Source organism: Clytia hemisphaerica, unplaced genomic scaffold (genome assembly GCF_902728285.1).
Source record: "Clytia hemisphaerica strain Z4C2 unplaced genomic scaffold, Clytia hemisphaerica genome assembly, whole genome shotgun sequence".
NCBI classification, from domain to species: Eukaryota; Metazoa; Cnidaria; class Hydrozoa; order Leptothecata; family Clytiidae; genus Clytia; species Clytia hemisphaerica.
The window spans coordinates 1,135,494-1,152,515 of NW_027104154.1; the positions used below are offsets into that span (position 1 = coordinate 1,135,494).

Consider the following 17,022-nt stretch of genomic DNA (forward strand, 5'->3'; position numbering starts at 1 on the left):
GTCAAAGTATGAAAACCGCTGCCCACTTAGACGTGAAGATTTTAAGATAAGAAACTTTCATTGATAATGTGATGCAATTCTCAATGTTAACAAAATGCCAGCCCAAAAATGTGTCCTTATGAAATTAATATACTCTTTTAGTCTTGCATCAGTTGAAACTATTTCGAATTGCATTTTAACAAGGATTTTCGGCAAAATTAAGTTTTTCAAAATCAACCAAACAGTCTCTTTCTGTTCTTTATAAAGTTATAAATTGGTGTTTTTTGCTTCCAATGATGGTACATCAAAGAAAAGCCGCTTTGAATAGATTTATAAAAGATTTCAACGACCATTTAGATCATTACCGAGACGTTTTCTCTCCATCTATATCTTTATTACCTCCATGGTACAATCCAATTTCGTCTCAGACGAAAAACCTCGCTTTGACCACCGAATTTCAGATGATAGAGTATCCTCCATTCAGTGCTTGGTAGCTGAATCATTAATTTTCATCATTTTGATTTCATTCTAGAGTATCGTATACATGGATAACTCAGCACTTGGTTGGAGGCCTCTTGCGAATGCATGGTTAGCTAAACAAGATCAAACTTATTTCCATGTAAGTTAAACACAAAATCGACGGGGACGTACCGCTGGTCAGGGTCCCTTTTTAGGCTCTGAAGATATTTGACAGGGTCTTAAATTTACTAATTTTCACGATGTTTATCTGACAGGGTCGACTGTTAATCATTTTGGCCACTTGTCAGGGTGAAAATAGTAAAATTTTTCTACTTTTCTTTCTGACAGGGTCTCAAATTTACCAACCATTACCGTCCCCGTCGGCCGTGAAGCTCAGTGCCCCCCCCCGGGACAAGTAATAATTGATAAAGTAGTAAGCTCACGTGTCTACGTTATGGACTGAAAGGATTTTAAACAATACGGCATTTTCCCCAACAAAATTAATCAAGCACTGATAAGCCGTCGTTCTCAGTCCATCAGGATCTAAACAAAGGAAGTACTAACCGTCTCTGTCGCAAACAAAGGATACATCGACTTGCTTGTTATTACCGGAACGCGTTCTCTACAGAATTTGTTATTTCACCAATCGATGTTTATCTGCATTTTATTTGTCTTTAATATGAGATCAAAATATTTTTTTATCAATTTATGGAATGATGGTCACGTGTCTAAGGCGTCAGAGCCACAAACAAAGAGTTCCCAGTTCTATTCCTTGCTCCCTCTGATATTCTGTTCAATTCATAGATAGTCGATCTGGTGGGCCGTGGACCCCGTGAAAACAGTTGAAAGACTATTAAAGCCATATTTTATTTGACTATCCACATAAAACATAGAATATTTATCAATGAATTTATTATCGTTTGTTTTTCAGGTACTTCAACGTTCTTTCCATAAAAGCGTTGACCGATGTCTACAATTTGTACAAGATGAGGCTAGGTTAGTTTTCTTTCGTTGATTCACTTCAAACTTTCATTGCCATCTGAAGTTATGTCAAGATCACAGTAGCATAGACAAAAGGGGTGCAAAATTTGTGTTTGATTTTTATAGTAATAAAGTCAAAAAATCTGTTCTCTGACACAAATTTCGCGCCCTTTTTGTCTACACTACTGGATCACGTGGTATAAAAAAGTTTGAACACTAAAAACTACTTTCGGTCTTTTACAGTTTATATTTTACTTTAAATTCTTGTTTATTTTCAGATGCTGTGTTACTTTATCAGAAGGTTCATTGTTTTCTTCGTGTCTCAGCATGTTATCCAGTTTATTGAGAGTAAGTTTAGTTTCGTAGTATTGTCAATTTTTGGGATGCTCGATTTATTTTTTTCCTTTACTTTGAATGAAAAATTAGTTGGTATGCTATATTTGGCACGTGGATTTGTTTTATTGTCCTGGGCAAAAGTTCGAAATATTTTTGGCTATTTATTTTCCAAAGTCTATATCCAAACTTTTAGGATTTTTTAGTACTGACTTTTAGTAAAAGAACAATATAATTTCAACGTAACAACCGTGAAAAAAACCCATTTTTTAAAAATTGAAATTTTAATATTTTGACTTTTGAAAATATTTAGACAAAAACACTTAGAGGTTTTACTCAGGACCACAAAAGGTTACTACAGGCCAAATATCTCGCTTGTGATCATCCATTTAAAGATGAAAAATACAGTACTTACATGCAATATTCGTTCAACGTCCAATCACAGGGTAGAAATCATTAATATTGATACGAATAACCACAAATTGTGTTTCCTGACAGCTGATTGGTTGTAAGCCCTGCCTATTCTAATTGTGAATTAAAGTCGGCAAAACGCTGGTTGTCTAAAGTCAATGCATAGCCCTCTTTCGACGTCAATGCAAAGTCTTCTTTCAATCTTTTCGAAGCAAAGATTTTAACACCAAGTTTGCGCCCACTTTTCGCCTACTCAAAGAATTAGAATAGGCAGGGCGAAAAGTGGACCGTCTAAACTAGAGCTAAGTGACGTGAAATTACTTAATACGTCACTTGAAATCAATCAGCTGTTAGATCCATGAAGTTTTGATCAATCCTTTCTTCTTTACTGCATACAGGATCACCAAGAATCGTTAGCAGGAGAGCTCCACATTGAGAGATTGTATCTTTTCTCTTTGATATGGACTTTTGGAAGTTTATTGATCCATGATCAAGAGAGACATCAATTCAATGCACTTCTTTTGTCATTGTCCAATGCGTATGTATTTAGTGTTTCTGTATATCTACTGTAATCATTTATTGTGCCGGCGCGTAAATTTCTTTGTTCTGGGTATATGATTGGGTTGAAAAAACAGGAAAATGAGCTGTTGGCAGATAAATAGATAGTTACTTATCAACACTTATCTCACTATAATCTACTGCTTTGCAGTAACAATACCGATATATGTTCTTGTGTGTTATTTATACCCTGCTCCTAGAATGCAGGTTTTTTATGAGGGCCAATAGATTCTAGCTCGGGTTCGATTTTCTTTTCTCGTAATTTTCAGACTAATGTTCTTAAAATGCTCTTAATAAGTTTACTTTAATGATTCAAAAGGGGATTGAAATCAGCCTTTCTTCTCCATTTCTAAAATCTGAAGCTGTGATTGTTCTTAATTTTTAAAAGTTTTTACCCATTCTTATAAAACAACGTGTTTATTTAAAGTATACCATTCGTCATTGCCAACTTGTCTCCGTCGTGTTTCTACTGGTATTTCACCAAACCTTTATCGTCTGTTTTTTTTCAGATTGCCCGATGATGATCGAGAGATTTCTGTTTTCGATTATTTCGTTGACGAATCGGGTGAATGGGATTCGTGGGCCACTCGGTAAGACCATTTTATTATATGCCACCCTAATTATTGAGAGGGTTAGGTATGTTCCGTCCAATATCATTCGATAATGGCTCCATAACTTCTCACACTGTTTTCCCACAGCGCTCGTGATTTATTTTCTTCAATAAACGGAGAACAAAAAACAGTTCTGATACATTGATTTCATGATCTTGTTTAAAGTAGTTACACGCTACCTGATGAACGACATATCGGACAAACACTGTATCGCGAAAAATAGCAATGCGATTTTTAATTAAGGGTTTTGGCGTGTCCCGGTGGACTCCCGTTTATCATACGGTGGACTCCATCTTTTATCATACGAATATTTCTATATTTCGATCTAAATTTCTCAGTCACCTAGTAAAATATTGTCTCTAATTTGAAAGTTTAAATTAAATTTCTTTGTAATCCGAACATTAGACTTCCAATTCGAGTTCGAATTAGCATCATTTAACTCAAATTTTTAATTCTTAATTCTAATACTAGATTATCAGAAGCAAGCTTGGACGAAAGTATTGATTCTTTTGGACAAATCTTTGTGGAAACTGTCTCCTCCGTAAGTATATGCTGCTAAAATGAACTAAAAGTAACTTTTTACAACCTTAACCATATTTGTCAAATATATCATTCAAACCGTAATTTATTGAATATTTAGGACAAAATAAGCATTTTAAACTCAGGGAACGTTTTTCTAAAGCTTTTGTTAGAATATAATAGCTATTTATAAGAACAAAGGAAATGCTCGGTGTTTGCTCACTTTGGGCGTGATGAGTGACGTCATCAAAGATATTTTTGTTAAAAGTTACCTTATGTGACAAGGATCTTGTGTGCCAAATTTCATTCACAAAGACCAACTAGATCAAAAGTTAAGGGGTGGTACAGGAAAAGCCCCCACCCTAAAAGCCTAGTATGAATGGGGTTAAAGTAAACAATAGAATTGAATTCAGAAAATCTTTTTTACAATTCTTAACTTTTTGGTTTTTGGCCTGAAAATTATCTTAGACTGTTCTTATTTTCACCACTTTTTAAGTATTTTTGCCACATTCTTTATAGCATCGCACAAAATTCTTGATCAGTCAATATATGGAGATGGGAAATAATATCCTCCTGGCAGGCCCCACTGGATGTGGAAAAACCAAAATTATTCAAGACCTTCTCAAAAATACTGGTAAATATCTTTCTTATTTTTGTCACGTGTTTGAAAATCGTTTTCTATCAGCCCTGACGATTCCAAAGGGGACTGGATTCTAGCTTACATAGTGGGGTCGTTTAGCATAATTTACGGGAAAAATAAGATCTAGCTGAAACTTTCTCCAGACCTTCTCTATAGGATGCTTATGCCTCAGGAAAAAATCCTACTGGTGGAACATCCCTTTTTTGGGACATTTCTTTTTCCCCCAGGTAAAACCCTAAGGGCGAATTTTTTTGAAAATTTCAAACTCATTTCCAGACATTATCAAGTATACCATTCGAAAGCTCTCGAAAAACTATATAGAAGACTTTTAAACGGGTATAGCCGATTTCATTACCTAACTCAAGATAATTCACGCAGAAGATGCTATTTATCGTCAATTTTAGACTAAAATGTGAAAAGTGGAACACTTTATTTAAAGGTGGAACTTGCGCATGAAATATCTCGAGTTAGGTTTTTTCCTACAAACAGCCTGCATTTTTGTAACACGACCACACTAACAAGGTTCGAATGGCTCCAAATGTCTCCAAATGTCAGTATCTGTGATAATTGTAGACATTTGACGCCATTCGGCTCTGGTAAACTCGAGCCCCTTCCCATTTTCTGGTGCAAAAATCAGCTAGGTAGATAAATCTGAATTGAAAATTTTCTTCAACAACAGCTCAAACTATCTCTTTTTTTTAAGCAAAAACTACATAAGCTCTTCAATTCGATTTTCAATGTAATTGAATTTTCATCGAATAAGGAAGTGTATCGAATAATTAGAGCGTCGTTTATTAGAGTTTCTTACTGACGGTGACTTTCAATATTATTGAATAATGGACCGTATCGAATCAAACAACTTAGTCAATAATACACTCTTCAACATCATGAAAACTGTTTTTGAACAATCAAATAATTGTCTTCTTCTTTCCATTTCAGAATCAAAGAACAGGGTGACGTTAAACATAGCATTTTCAAATTCAACCGATGCTTCTTTCCTTCAAAATTTCATCGCTGGTAATCTCTATCATCGACAAGGTAACTCAGAGAATATGTTATCATTTTAGTTTTAGTCGGTAACAAGGATACAGTAGGACCTAATGTTCTATAAAAGTTTGCACAGTTTACAATAATGTCCTGAAAATATAAATACACCCCTGTGTCACAGACCCGGTGGACCCCCATCCCGGTGGAAAAATTGGCCAAAAAATTGTCCCCGGTGGAAAAAATATCCTACAATTTCAAACCCACTGCGAAATTGCTCTATGATTTTATCCCCATTGAAAACTGAATGTAAAAAATTGCGCTCCAAAGCCATTCCCACTGGAATTTTCGAGCTGGAAACAATAGATTTTCTATCCCCATCGGCATTTTGATAGAAATTATCATCCCCACCGAGGGAAAAAGTTCTACCGGGGCACTGAGACAGGGGTGTATAAATATTGTGCGATGATTGGCTTTATGTTTTTTTTTTTTTTTTTCTTTATTGAAACAAAGACACGTGTACACTACGAACATATATTACAAAACATTACTTAAACATAAAATATAGTCCCTCCCCCCGCTAGGAACTAACGTTATATCGCCAGAGGTACTAGACTATGTAAAAAATAAATAAATAAGTAAATAAAGAAAAAAAAAGAAGAAAAAATCTTGGAGAAGGAAGCTACAGTTGATAGGTAAAAGCCTAAAATAAAGCACCGCTAAACCTTCCAGTTTCGTTAAGAAATTCAACAACAGAACAAAGAATAGATTTATTTAGATTCGAAGTCAAACTTTCATCCCCATATAATAAAAGCCGACAGAAAAAAGGAGGGTTAAGTGGCGGATGAAAAATAATGCCTAGGGTCTGAAGTTTGTCGAACAAAGATTGTCTTGCATGGGAATATATAGAGCAGTGCAGAAGAAAGTGTTGAGTGTTTTCAACAGAGTTAGTTCGGAAACCACAGAAAGGGTATAAAGTGTCGCGGAAGCCATGTCTAAATTTATGCTCATTGAGATGGCTGAAACCGACCCGAAGTCGATTAAGAAAGATCACTCCTTGAATGTCAGGAACATCAAAAACATGAGATTGCTTGGGTCTCAAAAATTCATAGATTGCTTTTTTGAAAGTTTTAATTGAAGGTAGATCTCGTATATTACCTCCCAGAACATTCCACTGAGATATGCAGTACGGAAATAAAGTGTTACGGAAACGCTCAGTTCGTATATTAAGAGGATAAATAGGATTTCTTGTTCTAAGGCCACCTGGTGCTGTAAGTCTTACTGGCAGGTAGTTACGTAAATACGAAGGGGCTAAATTTTTAATAATTCCATAGAAGAATGTCTTTCTTCTAGCAAATCGCCTGTCAGCAAGACTTTCAAGACCAAGTTCTGAATATAGTTTTTCTTGAGACGTTCCACGAAAACAGCCTGTTATAGCAAGGCAGGCGTTATGGCTTATGGCTTTATGTTGTTTTAAAAGACCTTTTTACATTATTCAAAATGCAAAAATAGATAAAAATTGCAGGGTCATTGCTCAGATTCAATGCTATGAGAAGCTATGAGAAATTCTGCACTTTTTACTTTAAACTGAAATATACCAGTGACAGTAGAGATTTTATCACCGTGTTTTTCTAACACCCTGCCTGGAAGTGTCTGGGATTCGAACACAGTCCATTTTGGTGCTAGTATGTGATCGAAACCTTCACACTACTAATTGGCAGAGAACTTGTAGATGGTGAATGAATATAAACCGAGTTTATCGCTCTACAATTGCAATTTGCAATTTACAACTAAGCTCATTTGAAGTATAGTCCATCACACTTTTTTCACCAACCATAGGATTCGTTTACGGTGCGAAAAAGAAGAAAACACTTCGCATCTTCATCGACGACATCCATTTACCAAAACACGACATCTGCGACGTCCAATCGTCCAATCAACTTCTACGTCAATTAGTCGACCAACAAATGATTTATACGTTACAATCAAAACATTTCAAACCGAAATATATCGAAGGAATGAACCTGTTGACGTCCTTAAATCCAACGACATTGGATTCGAAGAGTGGTCTTCAGCGTTTATTGGTAATTTCATTTTAAAAGCAGTTTTGAATTTCGTCTGTGCTATGGGTGTTATTCACCATTGTTGATTTTTTGTGAGATTTAATTTGCGAGCCAAACATTTTTCCAAAATTTATTTTTTTCATATCGCTTATGTTTCATTTCACGAATTCGTGAAAAAATTAGTTGAAAAGTGGTTCTGAAAACGCTAATATTTGTCAAAAATAATAAATTTACAAGGTTATTTTAAGCCGAAAACGCAAAAACGCATATTTTTATCTTGCGAAAATCAATCCGATTAAAGTACTGATGCAAGACTAAACCAATCCGCACTACTTAAACTTTTGAAGGCTTTTGAAAATAATGAGTCTTAACTATTATACGTGTATTTTGATTGGCCATACTACATACAAATATTTGTAAGTGAGCAATCATATCGCTTCATTTGTGCATCTTATTCACTGATAATATTTAATCTCCACCACAGGGTCGATTTGGTGTGTTTTACCTTCCGCAACCAAACGAAAAGGAAATTTTCAGTATGGCGTCTGTTATATTGGAGGTAAGAACATATTTGTGATAGTCACGATGTAATGTTTTATACCCAAAAAAGACCCGCTGTCTGCCACTAATTTTGAATTCAAACAATAAAACTAGTGACGTCCGGGCTATTTTGAGTGCTTCCGTATACGTCATGAATATCACGATTAAGATTGATTTTCAAACCCACCAAGACTGCATCGATGTTTATGACATATCCAGCGCGACTATCATTTTCGTATAATTTCCACACGATTACCACATATAGTCCAACATAACAGCATAGAGGCAAGAGTACAACACTATATGTTGTCTTATAACTAGAATAGTTTAAAATTGAGGCTTGAAAGTGGGTTTCCAACTTGCTACAATATTAATTTTCCAGACTTCGCCAGAATGATCTCTATTTTCATTTTAGGCAAACATGAGTTACGAGCAAGGTATGAGTTTACCGCAACACTTACACTCACTTATCGTAGAGTTGTCAACTAAAATCGTTTCCGCAGTCACAATGAACCTACAACACCATGCATTATCCAAATTCAATCATTATAAATTCAATATTGGTGATCTAAAGCACATCTTCCAGGTACAATAACTTTATCTCTCTATCTTACAATATGAGAGTCCGCTCCAGAGCAAATTTACACTAATTTAGATTTTTCTGATATTTGAGACTTTTAAAGGTGAAAAAAACGACTCTTACCTGTACCGTCCGTGCATACCCAGCACCCATTTTTGTCTAATGTTTGAGGCATATCAGGAGTCCAAAATGAAAATTTTCTCCTGTCAGCGCAAACCGGTTGCGCCTCCTTCGTCACTAAATTCTCCTTTGCCTCTGCACGTTTGAAATCAAGCCATTTGCTTTTTCTTCTATATAATAATGTAGTCCCACCCACATGAGTGCACAACATTTTGATATTGAGGCTTATAAGATCACTCACAATGTGGAAATTTACTGTAATTAAACCCGATTTATATGTGACAAGTCTTATCTAATCCCTTATCCAAAAGTAAGTATAAGTAAGTACAACCCTCACCTCATCAATCAGTCAGTTAGAGTGTAGAAGGAAAAACTTTTAGAAAAGATGGGGTGGGTGCGAATTTTTTTTAACCCTTTCCGGATTAGGGGTGGGGATGTGAAATTTTTTTTTGATTTTTTGAAATATCATGCACTCTCCCCTTGTAGATACTTTCTGACCACTCCCTAATCTTCATGGTTATCTTCCTTAGATGTTAAGACGATGTCCTGAGGAAGAACGGGTCGACGAACAAGGCGCTTATCTCCTTAATTTCTGGTATTATGAGACACAAAGGACTTTTTTGGATCGTATTCTCAACCCGAACGATATTGCGTTGTTTGAAAGAACTTTCGACAGTCAGCTTCATCAGGTAATTGACAATTGTCTTTCGTTCAACATTTGTTACAAGTTTTTAATTTTGATAATAACAAATTAATCTTACTTCAGTTTTATTTCTTCAATTTTTGCCCCTAAAAAGGTTATTTTTTTGGGAAAAAGTTCTAAATTCCCCAAAAGATTTCCAATTTTCAAAAGTCGGATGATACCCAGCAGTCATTTAGAGCCAGTGCCTATAGCCTTCTTTCTTTCAGATTAGAGGATATTTTTTCCAGATTTAAAAAAAAAAGACAAATCATTTTTCATTTCAACTTTTTAGCTCATGAGAGAAAACAAAGTTGAATTCGAGAAACAGATTTTCACCACTTTCCTGAGTGATTCTCATTTGAGAATGCATCGACCTGCTAATAGTAAATCTAACAAAAAGGTAAGGTCATCGATATGAATTAGATGCTTTCTAATTTTACTGTTGGCTTTAAAAGTCATTTTGATCATTGGGTTGATCGCTATGATTATGAATTTATACCGATTGAGTTGTTAGGCTGGCCCTTCGCTTCATCTTTATCTTCATAAATTGTAAAATGTTTTAGAAGGTGAAAGGTACGTTTGGTTCTGGAAGTCTTAAAAAACTAACAAATCAGATTCTATAAAGCATAATCAAGATCATCGAGGCTTTGGTTGCTCCATTGATTGGGCGAGCGTATTCAACTACAATCGACGCTCTCTAATTCGACGTTATATTATTCGATACACTCCGTTATTCCTTCGATAATATGAAAAGTCACCGTTAACAAGAAACTTTCACAAACAACGCTCTCTTCGATACGATTAGAGAATTCTCCCTTATTCGACGAGAATTCAATTCCCCTTGAAAATCAAATAAGAGAGCGTTAACTGTAGTTAAATGCACACGTCCGATCAATGGCTGTATTCACTTTTTGACAAGATGCTTTGTTAGAACTCTTGAGTTTTTTCCATACACAGAAACATGTTCACCAACTACTAACATCCATTGACGACCTTGACAAATGCATAGAAGCCTATGAGAACGCGTTTAGTAACGAGACTGGTGAAACTATGGATATTGTATGGCATTCTTTCCATAAAGAACAATTTATCAAATGTCATCGCATATTATCACAAGAAAACAGGTAAACAATTAGTTAGTTTTTTTTCTGCTGTTGTATACTCTCAGTGGCCCAACAGGTTGACCTTTAGCCTAGAAATCTAAGCTAGTTTTACTCATTCACTAGGATAATTATGATAAGTTGTGACCGAATAACTAGTATTCCAATGCAAACTTAAAAACCGTAAGTTTAAAAAAATCTTTAAAGCACTGAAAACGCTATATATTGTCTAAGCCGTGTGTATTAATTAGCCTTGTGAGTAAGGGCTAGATAAGGCTAGTGGACCTTCGAATGATAACCTATAAAGTTAATAACATTTCTTACCTCGTTGTATGGAAAATGAATTTTTATTGATAATATTCGTATTGTATTTTTCTATGCATTTTTTAAGCGAAACTAAATACTATTTTGAATGCCATAAATGCAATTCGTAAAAAAGCCACATTTCTGAGCACAAAAACACGCGTAAGCGTCAGAATATCGTTGGAAATTTTACACCATCATTCTGACGATGCTGTTGTTGTGAAGCGAAATATTAGTTTTTTCAAAAATGAAAATTTTGTTGTTTGTGATCTGACTCCGCATTGATCCAAGACAAAATCAATTTTCGGATTAAGTTTTATCTTGTTCTTACTGAAGCTGTCATATGGTCAAAATTTTACATTAATGTTTGCTTTTTTACCACCACAGGGGTAATTTGATCACTGTTACCTCAGCACCCAATCAAATGCTTTGTATCGTCAAACTGTCAACCTTCATGTTGAGCCATCAGTTCTTTGATGTTGATTGCACCAATAAAGCTAGTTTTATTAAATGTCTTCGTGTTGCTGTACGAATCGCTGGGTGTGACAATCGGAACGTCAGTCTTTGCATCCAGGTAATTGTGCTTTAATTAAGATTAATTCTTGATAGCAGATATAATCTTGATGATAGGTATAGATAACTGGTAAATATTTAGGTTAAGAAGAAAACTTGCTAAAGCGGGATCTTTGGATCTCGGGACTTTTAGGGGTCTATAAGCGGAAATTGCAAAGGAAATGCAAGCACTCATATCTTGGGACCTCGGGATCTTTAGGGGTGTGTAAGTGGAAATTGAGTTTAAATTGTCAACTTTTTCTTCATTTGTAACTGAAATATTTTGCATAGAATCTTTTTTTCTGAAAGTCTTATTCTTTAATTTACTTAAAACTTTCATATCTCCCTAATAAGAAATATGAAGATGGTATTGCAGATTGGCAAGAAATGGGATGGAAGAAATTAAAGATGTGTGAAAAATATCTCATCCTCATTTTTGAACAATTCCTGAAAATATTTCACTCTCACCCAAAAAAAAAACAACTATTCTGATAAAATAAGCATGATGTACAACATTTTATTCAACAATTTATACAACGTTTCATCTTTAGACTTCCAACTTGAAAGACCTCGATTGTTTGGGCGCTTTACATAGTATCATGCTGCTTGGTGAATATGTACCCTTATTCAGTGAAACCGAAATCCATGGTCTGCTTGTGGTATGTTTACACTTTGAAAGCATTGCTGTATTTTAATTGTTAGCTAATTACAACCTCGTCTCCGTGTATTCCAGGCTCTATTTACGTTACTAGCGTACGCCAGAGAATACCTTGATATTGAATGATGCGAGTTAGCGAGCACCCCACTAAAAGTCTACTATAGGCTAGATGCGAGTTTCCCCTCTCAAAACAATATCCACATAAGAAAATCTGACTTCGCGGAAATGAGCGGCAATGCAATGGTTTCTCAAATCAAAGAACAAATGAAATCTGACGTTTTGCTTTTGAATTACGTAATCTTTTGCATCCAAAGTAGGCATAGCAAGGGTATTATCTGGTGCTATCAGCAAGCATAAAAAAGCCGATAATACGCAGAGGGAACGATGTTGGTCGAATTATCTACATTTCAGATCTTAAAGAGAGACCTACAGACTTGATACATTGCAAGGAGCCTGGCGTCGAGTCTAATCCGATCCTTGATACTTTATGCTGCCCAATAAACTGTCTTATTTATCGCGCGTCAATGTTACAATAACTTTACAAAATGGAATTGAGAAAACTCAAACCCAGGTTTCTCGGAGCACTAAGGTTGATGAGTGGGAAAAAAAGTATTTATAAAAGGTCAATTATTCACTTCCTGCCACGTTAAAAACCACCGCCCACCTATATTATTTCTGTTCTGTTTTTATTTCACTTCATTTTAGGCGTTAAGACCGAAGATTAAACGTGCTTTTTCAGAATACGTAACCGCACCCATGAAATTCTTTACTAAATGTGTCATGAAGAATCTTCACGTTATTTTCTTGACGATGCCAAACGAAAATTTCATTTCATATTTACAGGAGTAAGTACCCACTTTCTTTCAATGTTGTTTGGCGTAAGTTTTAAAAGCTGGTATATATTATTCAAACAATATATAGTTGATAGATTCTCTATAACTCGAAATAGATATCTAATCCCTTTAGGCAACTTAACTAACCCTTACACGAATATTCCATAACTCGAACAAATTTCAATCCTCTGGTACATGTTCGAGTTATGAGACTTATTGCTTATTATGTTGGCCTTTGGATATTTCTGGCTCAATTAAAGTCTATAAAACAACCGTGTTTCTGCTTGGGCCATAAAACACCACTAAAACGACTACAAGGAACGGGCCTTAATGTAGTCCAATCCGTGGGCCGTAACTGTATCTCTATATCTTCTTCATTCATAGAAAATATCCAGTAATTGTTGCCAAATCACATGTCAGTTGTATCCCTAACAATTATGCTCCATACTTGAAAGAAGAAATCAAGAACACCCTACCCACGTCTTCTTTTTGGTCTCACTTTGATGACACCATGAGGTAGGGATTTACTTTTTGGGGATGAGTATATGTTAATGCCCAGTTCTTACATACTTTACAAATCAAAAATTTACCAGAAATTGATTTTATATTTAATTTCTTTACTGCTCGTCAAAGAGCTGGTTAAAAATTTGGTCATATTCTGTCATTTAGCAGTTTGAGTAAAAGTTTAGCGTTGCACACGTTACTTTTAATCTGCTGCCCTGACCTAGCTTCTTACCACCTTTGAATAAAAACGGATGAAAAGGTTTCCCCTCTCCTCCAATAGCAATGCTTAGATTAGACGATGATCGTCCCACGATTTCCACTGCCATTCAACATTTTTGGAAAAGGAGAGGTCGAATGTCAAACTATATTACCAGCATACTAATTCAGAGGCACCTTGAAGAAAGAGGAGACTCCCAATAAATTTCGAACAAGCTTCATCAACTTAGCGGTCTTACAAAGCTAGCTGCAATCCTAAAAAAAGCTTTGTGTTAGAAGTCGATATCCACTAACGTGAGAATAGGTTTTAGGTTCAAGGCTGAATTCTTTTCGGTAACAAATTATTACATTTTTATACTAAATTATTTAAAATTCAAAAAGAATTATGTAGTTCTCTTGAGCAGATTGTATCCAACGTTTATCGTAACGGTAATGAATTTTCAAATACACGGGCTTCGTATTAGTTCTATGTTTTGAATCCATGTAAGCGGCAAGAAAAAAATATAAAGTAAACAAACTCTCTAATTGGGAAATATGATAATAAACGCAGTTTTCAACCAATCAGAGCTTATTCACTTGATTTTTTTTCGTGCAAATAACACAGAATCAAAGCGAAAAACAAGTCCAAAACCTGTGTGTATCAAAATGTTTACAGAGAATGTACTTGGTTGGTCATCAACATCTTTCAGTATGAATCGTCCCTCTTCGATAACATTTACGATACCAATAATGTCGTATTTTAGAAAAACATGTTAAATACACAATAGGATTCGAAAGAGCATTTATCAACCCAAAAACGGCATTCAGTTTGATGCCTAACTCTGACACGCCTGTCATGAGAAGAGTCAATGTGAATAAAATCATAGGTATCAGAAAGACGCAAGTCCAGATATTTAGTTTCATAACGTCTTTGACACTTCTTTTCAACTTGATAATTACATCCAACCTTTCTGCTTCTACACCGTGAAGGTTTCCTACATATGGTCTATTTGCTTCGCTTTCATCACGCAAACGCATTGTTAATTTCCCCAGTACAAGTATAATAACGCAGGTGACTGTTCTCAAAGTAACAAGAAAGAATACTGTCCATTGATTCGTGAAAAACATTTTATACTTTGTTACACTTCTGACATCACCAATAAAAAACAAACAGACAAAAGAGACTGCACAAAAAGTGCCTGAAATAGATACAGCAATGTTGATTCTAAGTTTGGAGACGAGTTCTTGATATCGTAAAGGGTATTTGACAGCTATCCATCGGTCGGTGATTATCAAGACAGTGATAAGCATTGGTGAGGCATGAAAAATGTATACAGACATTGTCAACAAAACCATTACTGTCTGGTTAGGTAGCGTGTCATTGACAGTCGATTCAATAAAGTAAGATACTTGGCAAATAGCCAAGATGGCGTGTATCGAATCAAATATTGACAGTATTCGAACCAGATGATATTGATTTTCCGTTACACGAAGTTTGAATATAACCCATTGTAATAGAGCGTGCAGGGCCAAAGCCACGATTTCAAGGGTTACCATTACTTTGAGGTACACAAATGTATTAACGTTTAATGGTTTGTCTTCTTCGAAAGTTTCGGTGAAATTAGACATGATCAACTTCTATGTCCTCATCCTTTTCCCATTTTCTTCTTCAAATATATCCATAGCGTGATTGACATTTTAATCACACATTATAGCAAATAAGTGTCAGAAAAGGTTTTTAATTAGGCTATGTGGCTCATTTTTAATTGTTAATAATTTTCTTTCAATTAAGATAATAATTCTCAGAGAATTTGATAAATTGCGAATAATTATTCGGTTATTTCAAAGAATTTTAGTTAAAAACATCGAAAGGAAATGTTCATTGTTTATAACTGACGATGGTGGTCAGATGACACTGAAACGTCCTGAATAAATTTTCAATATTTTATCAAAAAATAAATGCACCCTCTTCTACATCTAAACTATATTTCTTGGAACTATTCAAGGAGAATCAACCAATGGCGAATTGGGCCTTCCAAAATGAAGGATAATTGTCACCAATGAAGAGAAGATTTTTTCAAAAGCGTAACTTTTGAAGGATTTCTTTTTCAATAACCGAGGCCCCCCAGCGGTTTGCGTGATGGCGTGATTGGGACTTTTTTCTTGCGTGATGGCGTGATTAGAGATTTTTTTTGGCGTGATGGCGTGATCAAGATTTTGGCGTGATGCGTGATAGGGCAAAAATTTGAGGCGTGATGCGTGATTTGGGCTATTTTTCGCTATTTTTTGCGTGATGACAAATTTTAGCGATTTTCGTGATGCGTGATGGAGAAAATTTTTTTGCGTGATGGCGTGATTAGGGGTGCCGCTGGGGGGGGCCTCATAACCAAAACTATATATTTTCTAGAAACTCGCAAAAATTACTTCCAAATGATGTGAAAGATTTATTTCATTATCTTAAATCAGTTAGAAAATAATTAATAAATTCAAATTTTTTGATTTTGCACCATGCTGTCTCTAAAAGCCAAATAATTTTATAAAATGATTTTGGCACCTTCTACAGTACGAAACTCTTCTTCACTAACTGAAATGATAACGCGAAGTTCGGTTTGTTATGCTGTATGGTTAGGCACAACATTCTGTGTCTCATACTTTTTTCCACAAAACTCTGAATAGCTCTGCGGTGGAGCGTAGCTATTTTCAGCATTCAAAATAGCTCATAACTAAAGTGACGTTACTTTTAACATTTTTGGTAAGAGGTATTTTGAAGCCTCACGATTTCAAGCCGAACAAGGAATAATACTCTCTTTTAAAGCGAATAGACTAATTGGAGTAATTCAAAGTAGTAAACGAATTTGGACCTGGAAATAAAAACATGATGAGAAAGATTTCAGGCTTGCTCTAAAAAAAGAAGAGCTGAGCCTCAGCAAAAACTTGATTGATCTTATAGAAATATATTTCAAGTAATATGAGCATTGTTCAATTTCAAGCATAGCTTTTGTACATATATCTCAACAAATTGACTATAACCTATTTCAAAAAACGTAGATCAATCTTTTTTAAGCCACACCTTCCCTTATTACAATGGAAAAATAATCATTTTAATTATATTCCCTGGTGAATCAATTACCCCCCCCCGCTGGTTGACCCATTCTTACATATCTAGAAAACACCAGTTTAAATATCTCTAGTTTTTACCTTCTGACACTAATTGATTAAAAACACGCGTTTTTTATTCGTTGAGAACCATGGTATTATGTCTTTGAGATCAAAGATTTAAAAACATTCTAAACACATTTTAAGCCTCTAGAATAATCTATTCCTTAGAAAATTACACGGAAATACTTCAAAAATGCTAAAAATAACAATCATTGACGTTCGGGCCGATTAACAGATAATGTAGTTTAGTTAAATNTA

The 17,022-nt window shown here is 35.1% G+C and overlaps 1 protein-coding gene across 1 annotated transcript in view; it reads left to right on the forward strand.

The window, feature by feature from the left end:
• The window catches only part of LOC136814077 (dynein axonemal heavy chain 8-like), a gene marked incomplete at its 3' end in the record, with an annotated part of 34,908 nt that extends 21,486 nt beyond the window's left edge, over window positions 1-13,422 (forward strand). The window contains exons 22-39 of the mRNA XM_067070576.1: window positions 512-598; window positions 1,370-1,434; window positions 1,698-1,767; window positions 2,562-2,701; window positions 3,231-3,311; window positions 3,804-3,873; window positions 4,371-4,485; window positions 5,431-5,529; window positions 7,315-7,559; window positions 8,023-8,097; window positions 8,494-8,664; window positions 9,309-9,467; window positions 9,753-9,860; window positions 10,418-10,584; window positions 11,251-11,437; window positions 11,967-12,074; window positions 12,779-12,918; window positions 13,291-13,422. Coding sequence (XP_066926677.1) covers window positions 512-598; window positions 1,370-1,434; window positions 1,698-1,767; window positions 2,562-2,701; window positions 3,231-3,311; window positions 3,804-3,873; window positions 4,371-4,485; window positions 5,431-5,529; window positions 7,315-7,559; window positions 8,023-8,097; window positions 8,494-8,664; window positions 9,309-9,467; window positions 9,753-9,860; window positions 10,418-10,584; window positions 11,251-11,437; window positions 11,967-12,074; window positions 12,779-12,918; window positions 13,291-13,422 — 2,219 coding nt within the window. The remainder of the gene's footprint in view (window positions 1-511; window positions 599-1,369; window positions 1,435-1,697; window positions 1,768-2,561; window positions 2,702-3,230; window positions 3,312-3,803; window positions 3,874-4,370; window positions 4,486-5,430; window positions 5,530-7,314; window positions 7,560-8,022; window positions 8,098-8,493; window positions 8,665-9,308; window positions 9,468-9,752; window positions 9,861-10,417; window positions 10,585-11,250; window positions 11,438-11,966; window positions 12,075-12,778; window positions 12,919-13,290) is intronic.
• Between the last annotated feature and the right edge of the window lie 3,600 nt (window positions 13,423-17,022).